At 41.0% G+C, this 25,551-nt stretch overlaps 1 protein-coding gene across 2 annotated transcripts in view; it reads left to right on the top strand.

Annotated features, from left to right (window-relative positions):
* The window catches only part of BMPR2 (bone morphogenetic protein receptor type 2), a 175,470-nt gene that overhangs the window by 93,242 nt on the left and 56,677 nt on the right, over positions 1-25,551 (top strand). The window contains exons 2-3 of one of the 2 annotated variants that reach the window (XM_075069998.1): positions 16,069-16,242; positions 19,458-19,637. In XM_075069998.1, coding sequence (XP_074926099.1) covers positions 16,069-16,242; positions 19,458-19,637 — 354 coding nt within the window. The remainder of the gene's footprint in view (positions 1-16,068; positions 16,243-19,457; positions 19,638-25,551) is intronic. The other variant, XM_075069999.1, reaches the window with a different exon arrangement.

Here is a 25,551-nt window from a genome sequence, read left to right as displayed (position 1 = left end):
TCACACAAAATCCAAATCTAAATGGCATCCCCTCTTGTGGTTCTTCAGCTACTTGGTGAAGAAATCCATACAGCTATCACATCCAAGAAATAATCGGAGCCCTGGTGTTCTTACTCGCACTTTCCTCGCAGTCTATAACTGGGAATGAAAGTCCTCGCCGTGATCACAACAATTTCCCATTGGTTTTACTTCATTAAAAAACATTAAAAGAGTCTCTATCCAATCCAGAATCAATCCGGCGATCTGAGCATCAACCAAGCACTATCTCAGGGGAGCCTAGTACCGTTCCTTCCAGTGTGATTTTGCCCAGACAGACTCTGTCTTATCCCATTCCATCACTTCCTATTTCTTTACATTAACCTCATCTGATATACAGGCGACTCGCACCAACTCCTTTTGCCTTTAATTCATGTCTGTCCTAAACACACATAGCCTTCAAGTACCTGTACCTCCAGTCATGACTACTAGTCCACCATGTTCCTGTTATCCTTTAATATCCGGTTTCACTCCTGACCAGTACTAATAGGTTCCTCCATTTGTTACCTAGCTCCTCGCAATGTACAGACATCGTAATTTTGCTGTGGCTTCACTAACATTCGTTATTCCGCGTAGCACAGACACCCGTAGCAACCAAGCAATCACCTAAGACGAGCGTACACAGCCTTCCTCCTTATTCAATCTTCTTCCAATTGGCGTATCCCTTCCGACTTGTTTTCTCCCTCTTCAAGGTAAATGCCGGCGGAGATGCATCTGGACCATAGCTCCCAACCATCCCCTCAAAATTCCTATTAAAGCTCGTCTAATCAGTTGGTGACTCCATCCAAGAAGCATGTTCGCCTCCTTTACTTCAAATGAAGTCCATCTCGAAGAAAAGGCTTCTGTTCCCATAAATGCTTCCATTGGCCGAACATCCAAAACCTTCCTTATAGGCACCAGCCGACCATCCTGATCCCAATATCTTGTCACAACCTGTGCCCTTCCTATGAACCGCCAAACCCTCTGGGATGACAACCGACCTCATTCCAATCCCCCATTCCATAGTCTCCCTTGATATGTTCAGCGAGAAGCAGCCTACAGTCATTCCCACAAAAGACAATCAATGATTCTTTCCTGCTCCCGTAGGAGCCTTTCATCAGCCTCAGGTCACACATCCTGTAACTAGCATTCCGCCAGAAACCCAAGCACAACCCACGACTGCTGTCTCTTGGATCAGCTCGTAGTTACAGCCAGTCTATCTTCTCAGTAAGGGGCCCCAATCATGTATGAACCTGCCTTCCTGTGACTAGTGTGATTCTCCAGTCTACCGCACGTCCACTGGCTGCAAGTCCTCTGGATCTATTCACCCTTGCAAATCTCTCCTGGGCTCATATTTGTGTTGCCTCCATTGACCCTCCCCTTCCTGTAGAACTAGCAGCTCTTCTCTTTTTCTTGCCCTTCTCTCCTTCAGTCGAGCCACGTCTGCTGGCCCCTTCTTCATTTTCCAACTCTGCACACGTTCCTGAGTTATTTTCCTCACGTGGCCCCGTCTTCCCTGCCTGTCCTAGTACAGCTTCGCCACCATCCATTTCCTCACCCAGCAGTCCTCCTCGTAGAATTCCTATGTCTGCTTCCACTGCAAAGTCCTGAGCTTATCCCTCACCTCCCATTTCTTGCTCCACATCTGCTCGAACCCACCTTCTAAACTCAACCAGAGTCCACCTCATCTCCAGTCCCGGATCTTTTTTTCCATCGCTCTAATCAAGGCGGTCAACTTCCATGCAGATAAAACTCTTTTCACCAGTACCCCCTCCAGGACCAGATTACAGCCGCAGCTCCAACATCCAGTCATCCTCAGTGTCTTTCACTGCTGCCTCTGCAACTGCATGAGCCCTTTCCACCTTGGGTAGTCCAAGAAACATAAAAACAAGAACAAACCCCCACAGTGCATCCGAAACACGGCAGACCACCACCACCACTCCCTTAACTAGCCCTGTCAAGTTCCCTCTGCTAGTCTCTTAGTCGCCCCCCCCACAACCTCTCCCACTGTAAACTCCCCGCTGAAAACTCCCTGTTTACAGCTCTGTTTGCTGCGCTGTGCGGCTGCAGCTGTCTAGCCATTGCTGGCTACTTTATAGGACCCTCTAAGCAGGTAAGGCCCCGCCCCCTAAACAGGGCTCAGCTTCTCTCCCAGCACACTGCCCCTAGCAGCCTCCACACATACAAACTACACAATACAATACGCAAAATACAAAAACCTGCTCCTCCAGGAGAACTCCCTCTGAAACTCCCCTGTTTACAGCTCTGTTTGCTGGCTGCTGTCTGGAGCACCCCACAGGGAAAAAATGATGGGTGCAGCACCCACCGGCATCTCCCCTATCAAAACCTCCCCCTCTCCCAGCGCCTCCTGCCGGCTGCAATCAGCTGTTTTGCCGTGTGCAGGGGGCCCTCGGGGTGGGGGGAAGAAGCGAGAATGCAGTGTGCTCAAGGGAGGGGTGAAGTGGTGGCAGGCCTGGGTGTGAAACCTTGGGGGAAAGGGTGGAGTGGGAAAGTTGGCACCTGTGATGTTACAGCTGCTGAGGGCTGGCCTTCTGTGAAACCCATACACAGTTCACTTGATTTTTTAAGAGGTCACTCCAAACCAGTTCACAGCTGTGGGTGATGCCACGTGAGTTGTCACTGGTGGCAGCATGGTTGCTTCAAGTTCTCTTCCAGTCAGCTCCTGCATTTCAATACCTGAAAAAGCCTCTGGCCTTGGAGTGGTGGAAAGTGCAGAGGAGTGAGAGGAAACCTGGTTTACCAGACTAGCCACAGGATTGAGGTCGAGGGACACACATGCATTCTGATCATTGCATGAATGCTGACATACTCTGTAGCCTGAGGGAAGCCATTTAACCCTTTTGTTTTTCTCTGTCTAGAAAAAAAAGAAATAACCCCCATCTCACAGGGATAATGTAGTGATTAAAGTGTGTAAAGTTCCATGTGTACCTGTTTTCCCTCTAACACTTCTATGAAGTTACAGGTCTGTCTCGTCTTACTCTGGGGTTACGTTCCACAGTCAGCGTATAAAGCGAAAATCACATATAGTCAAAATTACATTGAGTGTAATGGTGGGGGAATCACCCGCACTACAGAAACAGTAATTAATTTTTTTTGTTTTTTTCTTGTTTTTGCCGACCGCATAAAGCTGAAATCGCGCATGTTAAATGCGCCTAAGATGCAACAGACCTGTATTTCTGATTCTCACCAATGTGAGAGGCGAATCAGGTTCTATAGATGCTAACGTTCACCAGACTGGACACACATCTCTGCTGTAGCTATGGTTTTAAGCTCTGTTTAGCTGCTTATTTGCAGAATTGTTGGTAACTATGCATGGACCCTAGTGCAAGTAGCTGACTTCCATTTCTACATTAGGACCCAAAAACTTCTCTTCTTCCACTTTGTTTTTAATATGAAAATGATCAGTTAAGTTTGGGAGGGAGATGGGCAAAAAGAAATTTCAAAACACTCGATACCCTCCCCCCCCCCCCCATCAAATCCTTGTGCTGGCCTTGTGCATAGCAATATGCACACAGAGGACAGGAACTGATAGAATTTGAGAGAGAAAGTTAGACCTTGTCCAGACAAAGTGTGTGACAATCTACAGCACATTAGCATGCCACACACTAGCTGTCCATATGGACCCAGCTGCCTCACGCTAGAAGTTCTCTGGTGCGCTTTAATCTAGTCCTGTTTCAAAGCAAAGTAGATTAAAGTACACTAGGGAACTTTAATGTGCAGTAGCAGGGCCATAGGGACAGTTTGTATGTGACACACTAGTGTGCTGTGGATTTATACCCCAGGTGGCTGTGCACTAACTAGTCATCTAGATAAGCCCTAGGTGATGGTAGACTCTCACCTCTCCCTCCCAGTCCAACCAAAGATACCAGGGCTAGATTTGATGTAGTATAAAACAACTAAAAAAACATTGGCTATAGACTAAAGGAAAAAGAGCATTTTATTTTACTTTAGTTTAAGTGCATATCTGAGTCTGTTCTTATGCTATGTGCTCGTAACTCAGGGCTGGCCGTGGTGTTCTCCCTGTTGAGGCAGAAAAGGTTTTCAGGCCCCTGCCAGAAACCCTCCTTCACCCAGCAGCTGAGAAACAAAATTAAAGAACAGCCGCATGGAAAAGAGGTGAGATGCCCCTCTGGAAGTGGACAGTAACCACCCTTCTCACCTGCCTCTAAAAACATCTCTGACAAAACTCCTGCTGCTGTTCATTCATTGTGCAATGCAGGAGCATAGTGCAAAGAGGCTTGATCATCTATCAGCCCTGGGATTAGGAAAAAGGAGAGATCCTGAACACAACATTCCCAGGACTTTCTGTACCCAGAGTTGACGTACAAAAAGGATAGCAAAAGCCAGCCAAACAAACAACCTCTATAAACCAGCTGATGAAAGGTAAGTTAAATAGCAATGTTGCACTGAAAATAGTAGGACAAGTTAAATTATATAAGTAGGTTACTGTAGGTAAGGAACTGGTGAATAAGGCCACATATAGCTAGAAAAATGAAATATTCAAGGCTTTTATAGCTTTGGAAGCCAGGTGTATTATTTATTTAATTCAGACCTACATTTGCCTTAAATTTGTAATATAGAGTCCTAAATTATGAATTTCCTCTTTAAAATCTGGTAAATTAAGTATTATTGAAGTAGTTAGTGTTACAAATTTTAAAACAGTTGTCACCAGCTGTATTCAAATACCATGGATTTACAGTGGACTGAACAGACCACACACAAATGTGTTTATAAGATGAATACTGAAATAGAACACAGGAAGTTTGAAAAAGGAAATAAACAGGCTTCTGTGTCAAATCAACAACAAGCATTTAAGTTGTGTAGGAAAAAAAAAAAGTAAAATGGAAGCAGTAGTGTTAAGGAAAAAAAAGATACCAAAAAATTGGGGTAGTAAGATGATGCCAAATTTAGCAATTTGAATTTGGGAATTACAGAAAGTACAGACAAAAATAATTTTTTTAATTTGATAATGAATACGTGTTACGTTCTATAGGAAAATTTGGGTTGGCTGGCTCATCAGGAGATGTCGACTACAATTTGTCAGCTGCTAACACAATAACTTTGTGTAGAAATCCAGTCACTCTGTGTGCCTTGAGTGTTATTTTAGTGTGACCATTCTCACTTGAGCTAGGCTAACTTTTGAGAGACGTTAACTCAAATGTATGTAGATAACTTTAGTTAATTCTATAGTGAAGACGTAGCCAAAGATATAACAAGTTTTTACTTTTTGACAAATCCATATTGCACCATTTCGCTGTTCTTCACCTGAAAGTAGTTACCCATTGATACTTCAGTAAGCAACTGAGATACCAGTGCACAGAAATCTTGTTTTCCAAAAAGGCTAGCATTTCTATCAGTGCTGATAATGCAGTCTGCACACTGCGCTGCCTTAGAGAGGGGTAGAACACAGACTTCTAACTAATCACTTTCTTAAAGATGGGTATGAGAATGTGAAGGACTAAAACATATCCAGATTCAGAAAACAACAGAGGAATGTATCTTCTAGTGTTCAATGCTATTTTAGTTCAGCAGCATCTTGTAATGAAGTTAAATGATTTAAAGCTGTTTGCATTCTCAGTCGCTTCATCATTTTGAAATTGAGATCGGTACTGCCAATCGTTGCAGTTTTGGCACTGGTTTGAATTCACAAGATGGCTTTGTGTAATTGCCAAATATTTGAAACTGCTACTTTGCAAAGTGAAAGCAGAATAAATCCAAATAACTTTCATTATTATAAATGTGTAGTATTTGGGGCGTGAACTAATGTGAATGAAATATTCCCAATGACTTTCATATTAAATATGAACGCTCACATTTCTGGTATACTGCAGTATGCAAGCCATATTAAAATATAAATCAGAACTCAAACAACTTTCACATTTGTTTCTCCCCTTGTGTTAAAAGGCAGGAAAGGTTTATAATTTTCTAAACACTTTCTTCTCCACTACTCTGACCCTTTGGAGTCTCTTGTTTATTTAACCTGTTTAAAGCCAATTCTCTTCCACAGCAGGCTTCTTAGGGCTTGTCATCACTACTGGCTAATTTGGTGCTGTTGTGATCGATGCAGCAGATCTAGAGAAGACATAAGTTGATGGCAGAATGCTCTTCCTTCAGCTTCAGTCCTCCACCTTCCCGAGAGGCACAAGCTATATCGACGAGAGAGCATCTCCCATCGACATAGGGTGGAGTAGACACCATTGTAAGCCGAACTAAGCTACTTCAACTTAAGTTACATAGCTTATGTAACTTAACTAGTGTAACTTAGATTGACTTACCTTGTTAGTGTACACCAGGCCTTTTACAGTTGATTGTTTTTCTGGTAAAGCAGAGTTAGCTTCCTTTGGAATCCTTCTGCAGTGCTCCTAAAACTGCAAAGTGCTATCCTCCTGGAAGCTGGACTAAAGGTGAGGAATGAAAAATTTCTAATTTTTGGACTCTTTCCCATGCTTCATATCACATTGTGCTATTAATGACATCCTGCTAGGCAAGGTTTTGCATCAATTTAAAGTGCAGCAACATTTAAGATCACCAGTAATTTAAGTTTTTTCACCACAAATCAGTATTTCAGATAGTCGTTGTCTAAAATATTATTTCTTTGCTGGAGACAATACGTTTTCAGGGAAGATTAGCCTGTAATAAGAATCCGGATTAATTTACATTTGGTGCTAACACAATGGAACCTACAAGTATGTGTGAGGAAACAAGTGGTTACTAAAATGCATTATTTTTCTGTTGAGCAATAAATACAATGTACAAAATAAAATTCAACACAGGATTCTAAGTGATGATTCTTGAAATTTTGTTTTGTACATCAAATGTCAAAATAATATCAACAGTTTAATGAATAAACATAGTTGTGTACTAGTATGTGTTACTTTAGTCACATGTGCTCCTTTAACAACTAGTGGTATAAAGATTCATACTGCTACCTGGTGCTTCCAGTGAGGTGAAAGTGTCTTCATGCTGTTCCCAAAACAGATTCATGCCTTAATGGCAGAAGAGCACCCAAAAATAGCATATGCCCTGCAAAGGGGGGACAACTTTTACCATTTTGGCCTTTCTAATTTAAAATCTTATTAATTAAAGAGGCAAGTCATTTTGGACCAAAAATTTAATCTACTTTCAAATTGTTGCAATCCGATTCCGAGAGAGAGAGGTAGTGGGAATTATATAGAGGCGGAGAGACTATTTTTGGAGAGCTCCTATCACAAACAACTGTATCTTCTTCCTTTGCTATTCAGCATGCTCTTCCCCACCTCCTTCTACTTGTCCCATTATAAATATAACTACACCACTACCTCAATATAACGCCACCCGATATAACACGAATTTGGATATAAAGAAGTGTTATAGTTTGATACACCTCTACTTTGATATAACGCTGTCCTTGGGAGCCAAAAAATCTTATCATGTTATGGTGAAACCGTGTGATATTGAACTTGCTTTGATCCACTGGAGTGCGCAGCCCCGCCCCCTGGAATGCTGTTTTACCGTGTTATATCCAAATTCGTGTTATATCGGGTGGCGTTATATCGAGATAGCGGTGTACTACCACAACACAAATAAAAATATTATTTAAACTTCTGAGTAGAAAGCAAACATAAGAGCCTTTCAATCATTTAAACCACTCAAGCAGTTTTTCTGGATTTACTTTGTGTAAATTAGCCTCTTCCTTAAACTAGCCACAATGAATTTTTATAAGGAAACAAAGTCTGGGTGGCTTCATTGTCAGTAAAGGCTAATTATTAAAAATTGTAGCAGCAACTCGGGAACTTTTTTCACATGTAATCCTAGCCGTATTCAGCTACCATGTGCAACTCATTTTAAAGTCTGCAGGGTTTCCCTAGGAGAAGATGATAAAAACATGATTTCTTCCCCTTCCCTCTTGAAAGTCATACATTTCAGTGTTTCTGTGATAATTCTGAGATTTTACTTTTCAACAAGGAAATTAGCTTCAGTTTGGGAATGACAGTATTGTACCATCTTTTCATACATTTGTTTCCTTGGCCAGTCCTATGTCTCGGAGCAGAGAATGCAGGACAGCTGAGTATTCCAGGCGTGAAGCATCTGTTCCTGTGAATAAAACTACTGCATGTGACTGGCAAGTACTTCTCATTGCAGCATATGGTAGTCAATAATATAGGACCTTTTTGTCCTAAGCAACATGACTGACTATCCTCGTTTGAAAAGAAAAGGATATATATGAAATACTAGATAGCCAACTGAGTTTTCAGGCTCATACTACTCTTTGGCATATTCACATTATAGTAAACTCCACTTCAAGTGTGATATGTTCCTTGTAGAACTCTAATTAGGGACTTGTAGTGTAGCTGAACATTGTATTATAAGTGAGGCTGGTAGAACTCCCAGTTAGTCAGGTTGTCCATCATTTCCCATTATAAGACCCTATTTTCAGTTGCTTATAACATTGCCAAACTTTAACTTTTTGAGCTGAAATTTTCCGTGATGGTTGTTTGCCTTGGGCTGGATTTTTAAAAAAAAAACCAAACATATCAGTTCAGCTGTTTCCAAGACAAGGTTAGTGAAAATATGTTGTTTTCCCCATATTAAAAAAATATTTGAGAGGTTCTAAGAGCCCTATTCATCAGAGAAGAGACTTCAGATTTGGCAAGGGGCGTTGGCTTTTGTGTAAGGGATATAACATTTGTTTTCCCCATGACAATCTGCTCCAATTTGACTAACTTCTAAACTTTTGAAAAATTGCAGTTCACACATTCAGTAAAGACTACTAAAACATTATCAGCTAAATTCTCTGATTCTGTCCACACTGTGTATGCTCCAGCCCAGGCCCGAGCAGGACTTCCCCTGCAGTTGTAACTCTGGGCTGCTGTGAGCATTGCAGGCCCCTGTACTGAGGGCAGAGAGGCTGTGTTTCCTGTGCTCTTAAAGCCCTCCCCCTCCGCCCCCGCCAACAGTGCATGAAGGAGGAAGCTGTCTAATTCAAATGCACATGGGACAAGAGCCAGACTGCAGGAGGAGGGAGAGTAGATTGAGACAAGGAGCTGGAAAGGAGAGACTGGAACTGGCTGGGAAAGGGGATGAGCTTGGGAGTACAAAGTAGGAAATGGAGACTAGAAGTCAGTATGTGAGAGGGATGAGGTTGGATGAGGAGCCAAGGGCTGGTTGAGCAAGACTTCTGGGACTGGGAGCTAGGGACAGAGACTGGGACTAGTTGGGCATGGAAACTGGAAGACAGAGGAAGAGACTGGGACTAGATGAGCCAGGAGACTGGCAGCTGGAGACAGGACTGGCACACGGCCGTTTCGCCGCCCCCCGCGGCTCCGGTGAAGCTGTCGCAGTCATGCCGGCGGACGGTCTGCTGGTCTAAAGGCTCCGGTGGACCTGTCGCCGGCATGACTGCAGCAGCTCCACCAGAGCCTTTACAACAGCGGACCGTCCGCCGGCATGACTGCGGTAGGTCCACCGGAGCCGCGTGCTCTCCCCCCCCCCCCCGCAAAATAGCGCCCCCCCCCCAAATTCTGGCGCCGTAGGCCAATTCCTAGGTCACCTAAATGGTAGCGCAGGCCCTGGCTGGAGGGAGGAGACTGGGATTGGCTGGGAAAAGAGACTGGAACTGGGAGGTGTTGGGTGGGGGTGAGGGATTGAGATTGGATTAGGAGCTGGGAGGATATTAGGACTGACTGGCTAAATAGACAGACTGAGAACCAGTGTGGTAGAGGGAAAGAGATGAGGTGGAGAGGGGGAGACATATCTGACAAGGAGCTGGAGCATGGAGGGGGTTTGCGACAAGGAGCCATAGAGGGAGGTTGACTGGTGAGCCTGGAGAGGGAACGCGGATGGTGAACCTATGTGAGGGTGGAGCAGGTGGAGGTTAGGATGATGGGGAGAGTCGGGAGCCAAGAGGAGAGGAACTGGGACTGGCTCAGCAAGGAGACTGGAATGGAGAGTCTGAAGGAGTGAGATTAATATTGGGATGGGGAGTTTAGAGAAACGAGACTACGACTTACAGGGCACGGAGACTAGGACTGAAATGAGAAGCTTGAGAAGTGGAGATTAGGACTGGCTGAGTGTGGACAATGGGACTGGGATGAGACGCTAGGTTGGGGAAGAGATGGAACTGGGACAGGAACAGTTTAGAAGATGAGGTAGAAGAGGATCAAGCTTGGGGGGAAATGGGCAGAAGACACTGTGCCCCCTAGACACACTTCCCTGCAGAGCCTAGAATGGGCCCAAGAAAAATTCCTGAGTCTCACTATTCTGCTGTTGTCAGCAGATATCTGTGAAGCCTCCTGGCAAAGTATCCTATCCCCCTCTACTGCTGGCCTACATAGAGGACAATAGCCTCCTACTGCTATCAGTTACTCAGCTTAAGTCTGCGTGGTGTATCTAAAGGTTCTCACCCTGCTGATGATCCATGTGGTTGTCAGTACAATATAACATGATGGATTTTCTGTATTTTCAATTTTTTTTTAAACGTAGAGCATTATACACAAAAATAACCTAATGCTAAAAAGAACATTATTAAGGTTCCGATGTCAAGCCCTTAAATTAGGAAATGCCAAAATTTAAGGCTGCCTGTGCAACGTTAATTTGGTCCTCTTGTGTATATGCATATGATATAATCTTTCATTATATTTTCATATCCTACTTTTTCCCACAGGACCCCTTTCCCATACAGTGCACAGGGGTGAATCAGGGTCTTGTAGGTGGTCATTAATAGTGTGTTCCTCGTTTTCTGGTGCTTGATGTGACCGGGTGCCGGGGAAGGGCCACAGTGAGAGTGCCACCCACAGGGTAGATTGTAAGAAATAGGACAGACAGTCCCCAAATCTGGTGCTTTGCTCTATAATTAGATTCACCAAACCCATAATGAAACAGCATCTGCAGTACCACACTGGTTAATCAGAAGTGAAAACCCTTTAGGTATTCCAGCCCTTGGCTCTCATCCAGGCAACACAATCTAATATAGTGAGAGGTTATTGAAAACTCATTTCACCTTATGTGAGGTTCTTTCTACTCGTAAAGGATCAGACGCACATCCCTGGGTTAGTATGAATCTCAGATCTTACCCAAATATCGTGCTGCCAGTCAATCCTTAGTAAACTAACTAAAGATTTATTAAGAAAAGAGTTATAAGAACATAAGAATGGCCTTACTGGGTCAGACCAAAGGTCCATCTAGCCCAGTATCCTGTCTTCCGACAGTGGTCAGTGCCAAGTGTCCCAGAGGGAATGAACAGAACAGGTAATCATCAAGTGATCCATCCCCTGTTGCTCATTCCCAGCTTCTGGCAAACAGAGGCTAGGGACACCATCCCTGCCCATCCTGGCTAATAGCCATTGATGGACCTATCCTCCATGAATTTATCTAGTTCTTTTTTGAACCCTGTTTTGGTCTTGGCCTTCACAACATCTTCTGACAAAGAGTTCCACAGGTTGACTGTGTGTTGTGTGAAGAAATACTTCATTTTATTTGTTTTAAACCTGCTGCCTATTAATTTCATTTGGTGACCCCTAGTTCTTGTGTTTGAGAAATAGTAAACAACACTTCCTTATCTACTTTCTCTACACCAGTCATGATTTTATAAACTTCAATCATATCTCCCCTTAGCTGTCTCTTTTCCAAGCTGAAAAGTCCCAATCTTATTACTCTCCTCATACAGAAGCCGTTCCATACCCGTAATCATTTTTGTTACCCTTTTCTGAACCTTTTCTAATTCATCTTTTTTTGAGATGGGGCGACCACATCTGCACACGGCATTTAAGATGTGTGATAAATGGCTAATAGATCATATACATAAATATGATTACAAAGTTCTTATATCAGGTTTGTAGCAGTGATGGAATAGATTGCTGGCTTGTAAAGTCTCTCTGGTAACTTCCAAACGATGGAAGGTTCTCAGTCCATAGTTCAAGATTTTCCTTTTAGTTGTAAATTCACAGTCCAGAGAATTAGAGCAGGGAAGAGGCAACATGGAGATGCCTCAGGTGTCTTTTTATATCCTTTGCCCTATGCATGGAAATTTATTAGCCCAAGATGGAGTCCAGAGTCACATGAGCATATGGCATGGTCCTACATATTTTGCTGAATTACAGGAGGTGGACATTGGCTCCTTGGTGTGTGAGGCATCCTCAGGAAGAGCTATCTGGATGGGGTGAGTTTCTTCAATGGCTCATTGTAAGAGTGAAGTGTCCTTGGTAGGCCATCAACACATAGAATTTACATTAGGGCCAGATAGCTCTTTGAGGGGTGTCACCGAGGAATACAACACAGGTTTAAGAGGCAAGCACATAGCCAATATTCATAACTTCAGATACAAAGATGATACATTCATAAACAAAATAATCATATTTAGCAAATCATAACTTTTCCATTGACACTTTACATGACATTCTTTGTACAGGATTTGTTGTAATTGTATAACAGTGGTATCAGCAATGATACAAATGGTCATCTTTCATATATATATCATCACACTTGACTTGAGACACAGGGGTCTTATTTGCAGAAGTCAGGAGCAGTCCCAAATGCAGCTGACATCAGTGGGAACTGTGCTTTGAACATAAAGTGCTATATAATGCTAAATCCTCTGAAAATGTCGTCCAAAGTGTGTCATATTCAACAGCTAAAATTAGTGTGTACTCTGACCCTAATCTCTCCGTGCTTCAGTTCCCCATCTGTAAAATGGGGATAATATCTCACCTCCAATGTTCCCTCTAATTTTTGCATCCATGTGTGGAATTAATTTTGTGATGTGCACCAATATGGAGGTGATGAGTGGCGGGGTTGGGGCCCAGGGTTTGGAATGTGGAAGGGGGCTCAGGGCTGGGGCAGAGGGTTAGGGTGTGGAGGGGGAGTAAGGGCTCAGGTTGGGGGTGCGGACTCTTGGGTGGGGCTAGGGATGAGGGTTTCGGGTGCGGGGGTCTCAGGGCTAGGGTAGAGGGTTAGGGTGTGGAGGGGAGAGGGCTCTGGCTGGGAGTGGAGCTGGGGATGATGGGTTTCAGGTGCGGGGGTCTCAGGACTAGGGTAGAGTGTTAGGGTGTGGAGGAGTGAGAGCTCTGGCTGGGGGTAGGGCTGGGGATGAGGGGGTTGGGGTGTCAGGAAAAGGCTCAGGGCTAGGGTAGAGAGTTGAGATGTGGGAGGATGAGGGCTCTGGGGTGGGGTTGGAGAGGAGGTATTTGGGGTGCGGGAGGGGGCTTAGGGCTAGGGTAGAGGATTGGGATGTGGAGGGGTGAGGGTTCAGGTGGGGCTGCCGGCTCTGGGGTGGGGCCAGGGATGAGGAGTTTGGGGTGCAGGCTGCCCCAGGGCTGTGGCGGGGAGAGAGGACTCCCTCCTGGGCCGCGGGAGAGGTGCCTCTCCTTGCCTGTGTGGTCCTTGATAGCTGCGCAGCTTAGATGGAACTTAGCTCACCTTACAGGGTGCTGTGGAAATAAATAAATTAATGTTTGTGAAGCACTCGGATGCTATAGTGATGAGCACCATAAGAAAGCCAGTGAAGAAAATAATTCTTCATAGTAGGGTTTGAATAAGGTGCAGTAAATAAGATCTGGGATCACACGGTGAACAATGAGCAGAGAACAAACGTTGAGTAGCTGCTCATTAAGTGAGCATCATCCATCAGGAGCACAGAACGAGGGCAGGAGTTCTGTTTAAATAGTATGTTGTTTTGTAATTAAAGATTGTGTAATAATACATATGCAGAAGGGGGTCAATTTAGTGTTGCACAGATAACCTTTGAACAGACATTTCTGAACCTTTGAGTACTTGATTTTGCAACCTTATTGTTGATAGTGACTTTAATGTTGTTTTTGTGTGTAATGTAATATTTATAGATACCACAGTGTTGCTGGGATTAATTATTTATAGGCTAGTTTGCTTAGCAGTCTACCTTTATATGGGGTTCTCAGGATAAGGAATATCTTGCGTTTTTGAGCCCTTAGTGCCTATTTATGGTTTTATAATTAAGAGTAGTTTACTTCCAGTTTTGGAAATTTTATTGAATCTTATTGCTACCAAACAGTTATAAACAATTTTGAGTTGGTTATAATATGGGAATGTTATTGCAGTATTAATCAGATTCTTATAAAGACATGCATCTTTGTGGGCCAGCAAAATAAATGCATTTAATAATTTTACAATTTTATGTTCTACAATTTAATGATTTTTTTTAAAGTTCAGAGTTAATTATCCCAAAAGGTCACTGGTCTATTAAACAATGCATCCTGTCAGTAGTAATCATTTCCTGGAATTGAAGGAGCTAAGATTACAGCTGCTTACATGTAGATGTTCAGTGCAAATTTTTCACAGGAAATTCTTTGCTATGGAGCATAATGTAGACCAGTATCATGGTAGTGTGCTTGAATTCATGCGTCCACATTCCCATGCGTCAGGTTGAGTGTGTCCTTTTCACAAAATCACTTTCAAGGAAAAATATGTTGGTGTTGTAAAAAGTATGTTTGTTCAATTAATTTAGATACTTCGCACTTGCTGACTTTCAGCTGAGGTCCTCCTTAAAGATGTTTGTTGTTCTGTTACTAATGAAAGTATAATGTAGGCTTAGTATCATGAACTATGCCTTTATGAAAATGATGATGATATAAATAGAAAAAAGTACAAAAATCCTGTGGATAAAAGCTTTGAATTCCTACATATTCAAATATTTTGAAGTTTGTTGATCTTTTAATATTAATGCTAAAAGAAATATATGTATTCAGAGAAGGCTAATGGTAATTATCTAAGATTAAGAGATAATTTGGCATAGGATCAAGGTATTCATTTTCATCCTCTTTTACTGGATTTTTAAAATATCCTACTGTGATTCCCACAGGGGAGGATTGTGCATGTGCTGCTGCTCCTGTCAGCGTTTGTTTTCCCAGAAGCATTGGACAGGATCATATCATTTCCACTCTACTGTAATGCTCTTTCTTGGCACTCTTTGCTAAATGTGGTGTGCAGAGGCAGCAATAGGTGTGATGCTGGGGAAGAGAAAATAGTCCCAATGGAATAGATTTGTGGAAGAGCGGAGACAAAAAGAAAATGGAATGGGCTATTCCATAGGTGGCACGTGATTCTTTCATTTGGGGTGACTAGGCATGAGCCTGGAAGCTCCCTAAAAGTGTGGGTGGGGGCACTGGTGCCGGACCATGACCCCAGCTCCCACTGCACCCTTGCTCAGCCTCCTTCCTCCCAAAGCTCCTCCCGTGCTCTGCCTCAAGGCTCTGCTCCTGCTTGGCCTCTTATCCTGAGGCCCTATCCTCACTTTACCTCTTCTTGCCCCTGCTCCCCCAAGGCAGAGAGGAGTGAGCAGCGGGCGGCAGGGAGCCTCAGGGGGAAATGGTGAAGCAAGGGCGGAACCTCGGGGCAGAGTGAGGGCAGGTCAATGGTCTGGGTGCCAGTGGTCTCCCACTTCTCACAAGCTTCCAGCGGCAGTTTTCCAAAGGTGGCAGGCCAGCACGCCTCCAAAGGAAGGCACGCTGCATTTGGCATTTCTTGACTATGTGGGAAGGCTTAGCCTCCCAAAGCCTCCTGTACCCGCCACCCATGGGTGATAGTCCAGTGGGAGCCCATCAGCGTTGAGCTTGATTTAGCTCCTGATGCCAAAAGGATCTGGAAGTAATTAAATGATAATACACTTAGCCCTGGCAAAGTGATGTGTACCATGTCGCTACCAAGCAATCATAACAGGTAGGCTGGAGAAGCCTCCCAACTGATGCACACTGTGCATTGGAATAATTTGTATTCCGTACCTGTAAAGTTTCAGAAATCTACATTTTTTTTAATGCACTTAGTAATGTTTTTCTTTTGTTGTCATCATATTAACCTTGGGGTAGACCTTAGCTTTGTTTGTGACTGTGGGATTACAGGTTAAAGGATAGATGTTCATATGCCAAGAACAAAATAGTCTTGAATGTTGGCTTTTGAAAGACCTAAATCACCCTTTCTATGCAAGACCTAGTGGGCTGATTATGACGTATGCATATATGCAGACATTTTTATAAAAAATTGGTTACAATCTAGACATTGATTTTCCTGTTTTCTTTTCTTCTCAAGCTACCCAAAGTGAGGAGCGGTTGTGTGCATTTAAGGACCCATATCAACAGGACCATGGAATCAGTGAGAATCGAATCTCTCAGGAGAATGGCACAATTTTATGTGTGAAAGGCACCTCCTGCTATGGACTTTGGGAAAAAACACGAGAAGGAGACATACATCTTGTAAAACAAGGTAAGTAACAGTTAAGCTTTGCTAATCCTTTTGTGTAGAAGTAACCCGTTGGTATGAAGGCTTTAAATTGCGAGGGTTTTTTTTTGCTAAACAATTAGATAAATCTTGTTTTTCTTCTTCTGAAACTTACTGTATAGTAGTTTATTAGGTGTGAACAGAAAGTTCCTTTTGAAAAAAGAAGAGTGCTTTGAAAGACTAATAGGTACATTTTCAGTGCATAATTCAAGGCAAATTAGGCATAAAACACCTTATTACCCTGTATGTCAAGATTAAAGTTGCTTTCCTGGGTGAATTGTACATTTCCTAAGTAGGCAATATGTCTGATAGGGAGTAAATGTCTCATTAATCAGAGATGTTCATTTTACATTAACTGTATGTGTTTGATTATGAAGAACCCTATACATGAATATAATAAATATGTCACAATTATAATTTTCTCAAAAATACTTCCACTAATCAACCAATCGTGCTCACTCGAGAATTGGTATTTAGTGATCAAGGATGTTGAGGGTCATAGCTACAGTAAAAGTCATATTTACTCTGATCAAATGCCATTTAATCCAGGAGTTGAACTTTTAGGCCATTTCTAAGTCATTTTTCAGCAGAGACTGATAATCACATCAGATAACCACACTATAGTAGTTTAATGCAGTGTGTAAATATCACTGGGAACCAGGTAAAAACACCACGTATGTTTTTCTGGTAACATAACTCAAACTGTGTTCCCAGTCTCCAGAGCTGAAAGGCTAGGACATTAATTTAATCTTTCACTTAGATTATCTCTGTTTCTCTTTAATCAGTAGCTAGAGGTAACTGAATGGTACTTTAATCCATTCTGAATGTAGAAAATGTTCTTTTCCACAAAATTTTTAATATACTTAGAGGAAATGATTGGGGCTTGATCCACTTCTGCTGGCAACATAGTTGCAGATTACAATCATTTGCATGATGGGGCAACTATGCTTTGGGGTCGTCACCTCAAGGATATTTACTCTTTTGTCCTCTAGAGTTTCTACCAGGGAGAACAGTTTTAAATTGTGTCCAGCGTATCCAGGGCAACACTGGGTTACTGTAGATCTCCTGGAACGAGTGATGAGTGTGGGTGGCTCATGCTATTGAATGGCCTTCTCCAGGGAGACTTTCCATTGCAAGGGGGCTCTATGCAGTGGATTAATCCAGTCAAAGGTAGCATAACAGAGGGATGATTTGAGCACTTCATATTTAAAGACACCGTGTGCACTGTCCCAGTCAGTTACTCTTATTATTTTAATCAGTTTTGTTTTATATATGGGGGGGGGGGCGGTTAATTAGTGGTAGAGGTTGGATAAGGGATAATGGCAGGAATAGGGCAGTTAGTAAACCTAAAAATAAGAGCATAGGAAAAGGAATTAAGGGGAAGAAGTTTGGGAACAGTAGTGAAGGGAAAGTGATGGGGAACATTGCAATAAATTATTAGAGCTGTTAAAGCTACATTTGGAAGGGCTTTCAAACTAAAGAAACTTTTTCTTGTAGTGCCAGTGGAATTCAGAGTGCGGTAATGTGGTCAGAGCAGCAAGCCAGGAGGATAATCTAACGGCAGCATTTTAAATGGATTCAATGAGACAAGTTTGCTTTAATGAATACCAGAGAGGAAGAACTTGCATTTGTCAAGACACAAGATAAGAATAGACAGAATTTTATAGATATTACATAAGAGTAATCTGCAGGATTTAGACATGGCCTGACTTTATGACTTTAAAGAGAGAGGGTCAAGACAAAGATGACATCCAGATTGTGGGCCCAAGTGACTAAGAGGATGGTACTGTTGCCCGTGGTGTCAGAAATGTAGGAAAAAGGGAGGATCTGCGGGGGAAAGATCAAGTGCTCTGTTTTGGCCATGTTGAGGCCAGGTCTACACTACGAGATTAAATCGATTTTAGATACGCAATTTCAGCTACGAGAATAGCGTAGCTGAAATCGAATATCTAAAATCGATTTACTCACCCGTCTTCACCGCGTGGGATCGATCCACGCGGCTCGCTGTGTCGAATCCGGAAGTCTGGTCGTCTAGCTGGAGTTCCGGAATCGATCTAAGCATGCTCTGGGATCGAGATATCGCGTCCAGACCAGACGCGATATTTCGATCCCCGAGCAATCGATTTTAACGCGCCGATCCGGCGCGTAGTCTAGACGTGGTGTGAGTTTAGGGTGACAGCTGGATACCTGTGAGGAGATGTCAGAAAGGTAGGTAAAGATGTGGGTTTTGATGAATGGGAGAACAGGTGAATTTGTGAGTCATTAATCTGAAGGTGGTAGCTCAGTGGTTCTCAAACTTTTGTACTGGTGACCCCTTTCACACAGCAAGCCCCTGAGTGTGACCCCCCCCTTATAAATTAAAACCACTTTTTAAAATATATTTAACACTGTTTTAAATGCTGGAGGCAAGCAGGGTTTGGGGTGGAAGCTGACAGCTCTTGACCCCCCATGTAATAACCTCATAACCCCTTGAAGGGTCCAGACCCTCAGTTTGAGAACCCCTGTGGTAGCTGAAGTCTTGCAAGCATATAAGATTAACCTAGTCTTCTGTGGAAGGAAAGAAAGAAGAGGTCCAAGGATGGAGCCATGTAGGAATCCCACTGAAAGTTAGTCTGGGGGATAAGAAGGATCCACCAAATGAAACAGTGAAAATATGATTAGAGAGAGTAGGAGAAGAGCTAGAAGTGGGGGGATGGAGTTACAAAACTTGAGTGAGGACAAGATTTCAAGGAGAAGTGCGTGTTCGAAGGTGTCAAAGGCATAGATCTAAGAGAGGAAGATGGAGTACTGGCCCTGAAATCTAGCCAGAAAGAGATCACTGGAGATTTTGGGTAGAGCAGTTTCAATGATGCATAGAGAGTCTATGCTAGATTTGGAGAGTGTCTAGGATGGAACTGCAGAAGAGGAGTTCCAGATTACAGCTGTAGATGGCACATAGGAGGTATTTGGAGATGAAGGGAGGAAGAGAGCCTAGGTGATTAGTTTTACGGGTGAGGGGAGCCCGAGGATGTTTGTTTTAAGATGGGGGAGACTAAAGTAGGCTTATACTGGAACAAGAGAAGCCTAATGAGAATGAGAGGTTGAGGAGAAAAAATAGTTAATTATATTTATTAATTATATTTAGTATATAAAAATGTAAACACTGGTGCAAAATCAATTTTGGTACCATTTGGTACCATTTCACTTCCTTCCTTTTGCAGGATGCTGGTCTCACATAGGAGACCTACAGGAGTGTCAGTATGAGGAGTGTATAGTAACAACCACCCCTTCCTTGATTCAGAATGGAACGTATCGCTTCTGCTGCTGCAGCACTGACTTGTGTAATGTCAACTTCACTGAAAACTTTCCTCCTCCTGACCCAACGGATACACCACTTTTCAGTAAGTCAAAACTCCTAGATGTACATGATTTCATGGTTTAAGTATAATTAATTTGAGAGACTTCTTTTTTTCATGCTACTGTGGAGTATTGGTAGAAACCTAAAGCTATACTGTGCTGCTTTTGTTGTTCGTTTGTTTGTTTAATTAAAGCACATTGGCACTTCACTGCTGTTTTTATTCTTTCACAGAGGTCATATATTATCTTGCTTTGTACTTTCAAATCATTTTGGTTCTGTACACACTGGGATTGGAACTATGCAATCTCTATAAGAATGTTCAAATATGGCTGTTGCTTAAAGAATTCTAGCATAGTTTTTCTGCCTCTTGTGGTCAGGAGTTCTTTTCCGATGCATGCAAGCCAAATGGTACCTTAGACTGTCCCCTTGGGTTGTCTGTCATGGGGTTATTTGTCAAAAAGGCACTGTCCATTCTGTTCAGGGAAACCATGTTAGAATCCCATTAGCAACTTTTATATATAAATATGGTTAAAACGAGCACCCTTCTGATCCCACTGTGAAAAGGGCATTTTGGATTCTGTATGCAGTGTATTGTAAAGTTGTACACAGTAGTGCCCAAACACTTAAAACACAGTATGGTTTGGTTAGAGTATATGGGACCAAAATATGTTCCTTGATCATTGTACAATCTTGGATTTTGTAGGGCTGTAGTAAAGTTGAGGAACGTGATTAAAACACATTCAGAATCTACATAGCAATACTGGACTACCTTGATAAGCATATTGGAGTGCTACAGAGTTGTAAACAGACTCCCCAACATAATAACTTTATACAATGAAGAGACCATATCTTATAGCATAAGTCAGGGGTTGGCAACCTTTCTGCAGTGGTGTGCCGAGTATTCATTTATTCACTCTAATGTAAGGTTTCGCGTGCCAGTAATACATTTTAGTGTTTTTAAAAGGTCTCTTTCTATAAGTCTATAATATATAAGTAAACTATTGTTGTATGTAAAGTAAATAAAATTTTTTAAATGTTTAAGAAGCTTCATTTAAAATTAAATTAAAATGCAGAGCCCCCAGACTGGTGGCCAGGACGTGGACACTGTGAGTGCCACTGAAACTCAGCTCGCGTGCCGTCTTCAGTACGCATGCCATAGGTTGCCTACCCCGGCATAAGTGATAGTAGGAAGTCGCAGCTAAAACCAAAAGAGATGCTGCTGTGATTAAGGTTTAGATAACAGTACTGCCAGTAATCTCCAGAAATCTGAACTGATAAACTTTCATTGCCTTCACTTTGACAGAAAAGAGTGAGAATTAAAATAAGAGAAGATTTCTGTGCAAGATGAGTTTCCTCACTGGAATCTTCACAAGATGTTCTAATCTCTGTTTTGCTTTTTAATTGTGTAATTTGTGACTATCAGCAGTTCTTGCCTGTAATACATTTTTCCCACCACCCAACTTCATAGTGTCAGAGAACAGAAAAGAAAGAGGGGGCTGTAAGAGAGCAATTTGTAATAATCCATGTCATGATTGCTATGCCAAGATCTTTTTGTCCTGTCAGCAAATTGAAATAGAAGGGCCTTGAGGTGGCTAGTGTCATTCCCAGGGACCTGACCTGACAGGAAATCTGGAGCTAATTTTGTTGAATCACTCCTCAACAAAAAGAGGTAGAAAATTCCTGCAGTTTTAATGGCTTAATCCATACTTCAGTACAACCCTTCACTGACCATAGAATGCTTTTGTAAATCAGGCATTTTGTGAATGTGGAGTTATGGATTATTCATATCTACATAAAATTAATGGTCTACCTCTGGAAAATGGCTACTTTCTTACAAGACTTTTTCATTGTTTACATCTGATTCTTAGTTTAGCCTAGAACTTCTTCCTGTATGGCATTGGAATTCTGTTAGGAATTCTACATGGATATGACATATTAGATAGCAATATTTAAGCTTTTACAAAGAGAAAATTTATCAGTTACATAACTCAAATGCTGAAGATTGCCTATATGTCTGGTAAATGTGAGAAAATTTACAGTTTTTTCTCACGTTTATCAGACACACAGGCAATCATCAGCGTTCGATTTATGTAATATAGATAAGGTGATCCAACCCCATTTTCCTTGGATGCTGCTAAAATCAGAAATATATATTTTTTTCACTTCTCAATACGTAATAAAATAGAACTATTTGCAAGAGGATAGCTTAGAAAGTAGTGCCAACATTTCAAAAAGTAATCCTTATCCAGATTATTTTAGTTCTAGTGTAAAACACAACAAAATGTAAACATTTAATAGATGTAGTTGCAAAGTTTAAGTAATGTGAAAGATGGAGATTCATTTTGAAAACCTCACGTTGCAAGATAGCGAGTCTTTTTTTCTTAGACCAACCTGTTCTCATTTAAAATAGCTGATGCACGAAGGCTTCATACAAGACTTAGTTGCTACATATAATCATTCTCTTTTGATTTCTAGCAACTGGTACAATTGTGACAGTCTCCATGGCACAAGATCAAATGTGCAGTAACTCATTTATGCCAGAGCTGGGCCGGGAACAATTTTTCTGTCTTGAGAAATTTTTTTGAATTTTGAATTTTCCCATCCCAAATTTGGAGAGAGAGTCAAATATCTCAAAAATTTTCATGAACAGACAATTAAAAAAAAGTTGGTTCTGATCAATGAAAACATTTTGTTTTGATAATTTCAAAAGTTTTCTGTTTCAGTTTTTAAAATTTTTTTTACTATAATTGGTTTACATTTTAAAATTAGTCATTTCCAAATATAGAAGGATTTTTTTTTTGAAAAGGGTCATTTTGAGAATTTTGAATTTTTTTCAAAAGTTTCAAAACAAGAAATTTGTCAAAACTGAAATTTTCTTACGAGCAGATTTAGTTTAGACAGTTGGCATTTTCTGATGGAAGGATGTTTAGTTGAAAAATTTCCAACTAGCTCTTTTTACACCCTGATCCAGTAAAGCATTTAAACTTGTGGTTAACTCTATGTAAATAGTTGAAGTCAAAAACTGCTTAATTTTCTTGAGAGATTGGGGTCTTACATACATTTATAACATTCCGTTCAGGGCATTGAGAGGTAACCATAGATGTTCTTTTGATGTAACTTTTCCTTTCATGCACAACAGAACATGCACAAACAAAACTTTGTTTCATATGACATATTTCATACTCATGATATTCCAACGCACTATAAAAAAAAAATGAGTTGGGCATTAATAAGTGTCTACGTAGGTAGTCATTAAGGGCATGATATATCCAAGTTTTTAAAAGTGGCCTCTAATTCCTGGAATGCCAAATATAAATTTGAAAAGTAGGCTGATTATTAATTAAGAGAATCTGAAAACATTACAGACATAAATAATTTAAAAGCTAGTCAGTTTAGAAAAGAGCGTTAATAATGCTTACAGGTACTGTACTGCCAGTGAGACAGCCAATTTTATGGTTTTAACAGTTGTTTATTTTGCTTTTAAATTTTTTGTATTCTGTTTGTAGCTGTGTGTGAAAGACGTGCACAAACTGACTATAGGGTAGTCAAATACACAAAATAAAAAAAAAACTGAAAAAATTGAGAAACTCTATTTTTCTTTGATCTTTTTCAGTTACATTAATTTTTGGTCTTACAGATAAAAATAGTAGGTCAAAATTTTCAACAAAAGGGATTTTATATTTAAGGTTTTTAATTAAAAACTATTAAACGTCTAAAAAAGTAGTTCTAAAATTTGACATATACAAAAGTTAGATATTCAAAGTTATTCTTCCCACATAAACTGTACAAATAGCCGTTGGGTAAGTGTAATATTTTGTTTAACTTTAATTATTTTTATGCCTTTATATTAAAACAAAATTTTAATATTTTCACAAAGATATAGTTAAAATGTTATTTTTCATCGAAGTTAGAATATACATTTGTTCTAGTAAGGAGTCCAAAAAAATTCAGCCCCATCATTTTTTGAAAGAAACTTTTATAAAGAATGAAAAATGAGATGTGGAATAGAATGGTCCCTTTTAAGATACTATGGGAGAGATCAAACCTTTTCTGCATGATACCCAGCATTTTAAAATAAAATTTTGTATACTCTATGGGATGTAGTGCACTATATATTGCTCTATCCTGCCAGTATAAAGCATCCAAAACTGGGGATGTTTGTGTCATTCAGATGCTAAAGGTGCAAGAAGAGGTGAGGAATGACATTTATGCGAAGCCTGAAGATTTATAGCTACTGTATATTGTTTTGAGTTATAGAAGTATATAATGTCTTTTTTAAAAAATCTACACTTTTTTGGAAAACATTTTAGTTCATGCTCTGATAAGTCAGACTTAATCAGATGGATTTTCTATACCAAAAAAGGTAATAAAAAATAATGACGGATAGGGGGACAAAGTTTGACCTTCTGATTAAAGGTTTCTAGAGATCTGGGATTGATTCCTGGGTTCTGCCAAAGATTTCCTGTGTGATCTTGGGCAAGTCACTTAATCTCTCTGGGTCTCAATTCTATGTTTGTAAAATCCAGCATATTTCCCTGTGTCACTGAGTATTGTGAGAACAAATTCTTTAATAGCTGAGTCCCTTATATACTATGATGTTTGAGTGCATATAAGTACCTGGTATAAATAGAATAAGATTGTATCCTTGATCATAAATATATAATCATTAAAATGTTAAAATTACTAAAATCAATATTAAGCTTCTGTTTTGTAACACATTCTGTTGGATATATGATATATTTCTAGTGTAGGGAAACTGTGTTGATTTTTGTTCTTTTCATAATAAATGTCGACTTCAATTATTAGAGGATTTGGAAGGTTATTTAAAACAATAGCATAAGGTATTATTTATGTAAAAGTATTGACTAATTCCCACAGCAAAACAAGTAGGTGTTTCTCTGTTTTGGATTGCTGATTTACTGGTTTAACATTCCAGAGGTGCATCATGACCTTCCTTAGCTTAGTGTCCTTACCACTAAAGTAAAACATTATTTGTGTAAGAGTGCATACGAGCTTGTGAAAACTTTCTTGAGAAAGCTACACATTTTTTATTTGTATAAAGTGAATAACTGGGTCAGGTTAGTGAAGGTGGCATCCTGATGCTGCTCCTATTGTATGCAGTGTAGTTGTAGCTGTATCGGTCCCAGGATACTAGAGAAACAAGGTAGGTGGAGTAATATCTATTATTTGACCAACTTCTGTGACTTGAGACTTTAAGAGCTCTGTGTGGCTCAAAAGCTTGTCTCTCTCACCCACAGAAGTTGGTCCAGTAAAAGATATTGTTGCTCCTATTGAAAGTTTAGAATTAGATCATTTCATTTGCCCTAATCCTGCTCCCTCTTGCTTCTTATCTTGAACTGTTTTTCTTGAGAGTAACATTTGATACTGGCTCCTCAAAATTGACACTCTTTTTTATTTCAGTTTTTCAGCAATGGAGAGCCTGAGCAATTACATTCTCGAGTGATACTAGGTGGAGCACTTCTCTCTATTTTGGCAGTGTTCTGTCTACTCAAAGACCGTGATTTGTCAATAACTGTGCTTCCTTATTTGAATTTTTTTCCTTGCCCATCCTCATAAGCGGGCATGATTCAAAGTAAAGCTACAGACTGCTGAAAAATGGTCAGTCTCTTGTAGAGGAGAGAAGTAAAAGCAGGGTCCAAGTGGCATTCCATCCTCGATCTCTTGCAGTGTCTGAAAAGGATGAGGCCGAGTAACATCTGTACTTCAGCATGTGTGTGTGGAGTGGGCCAAAGTCACAGGTTCATTTAATCTTTTCTGAGTTAAGTGTGTCAGGATGAGAGAGGGCCACCTTTCTGCCCCTGCTCCTGCTTGTCATCGTCGGAAAGGACCATATTAGAGAACACTACCCATCCTGATTCTCCTCTTCACTGGTTGTGGGGAGCATTTGACCATTAGAAGGCACAACATCCCACTTTTCTTCTTGGGAAGTGGTTGGA

Source organism: Chelonoidis abingdonii, chromosome 10 (genome assembly GCF_003597395.2).
Source record: "Chelonoidis abingdonii isolate Lonesome George chromosome 10, CheloAbing_2.0, whole genome shotgun sequence".
NCBI lineage: Eukaryota > Metazoa > Chordata > Testudines > Testudinidae > Chelonoidis > Chelonoidis abingdonii.
This window is presented reverse-complemented; position numbering and strand designations above follow the sequence as displayed.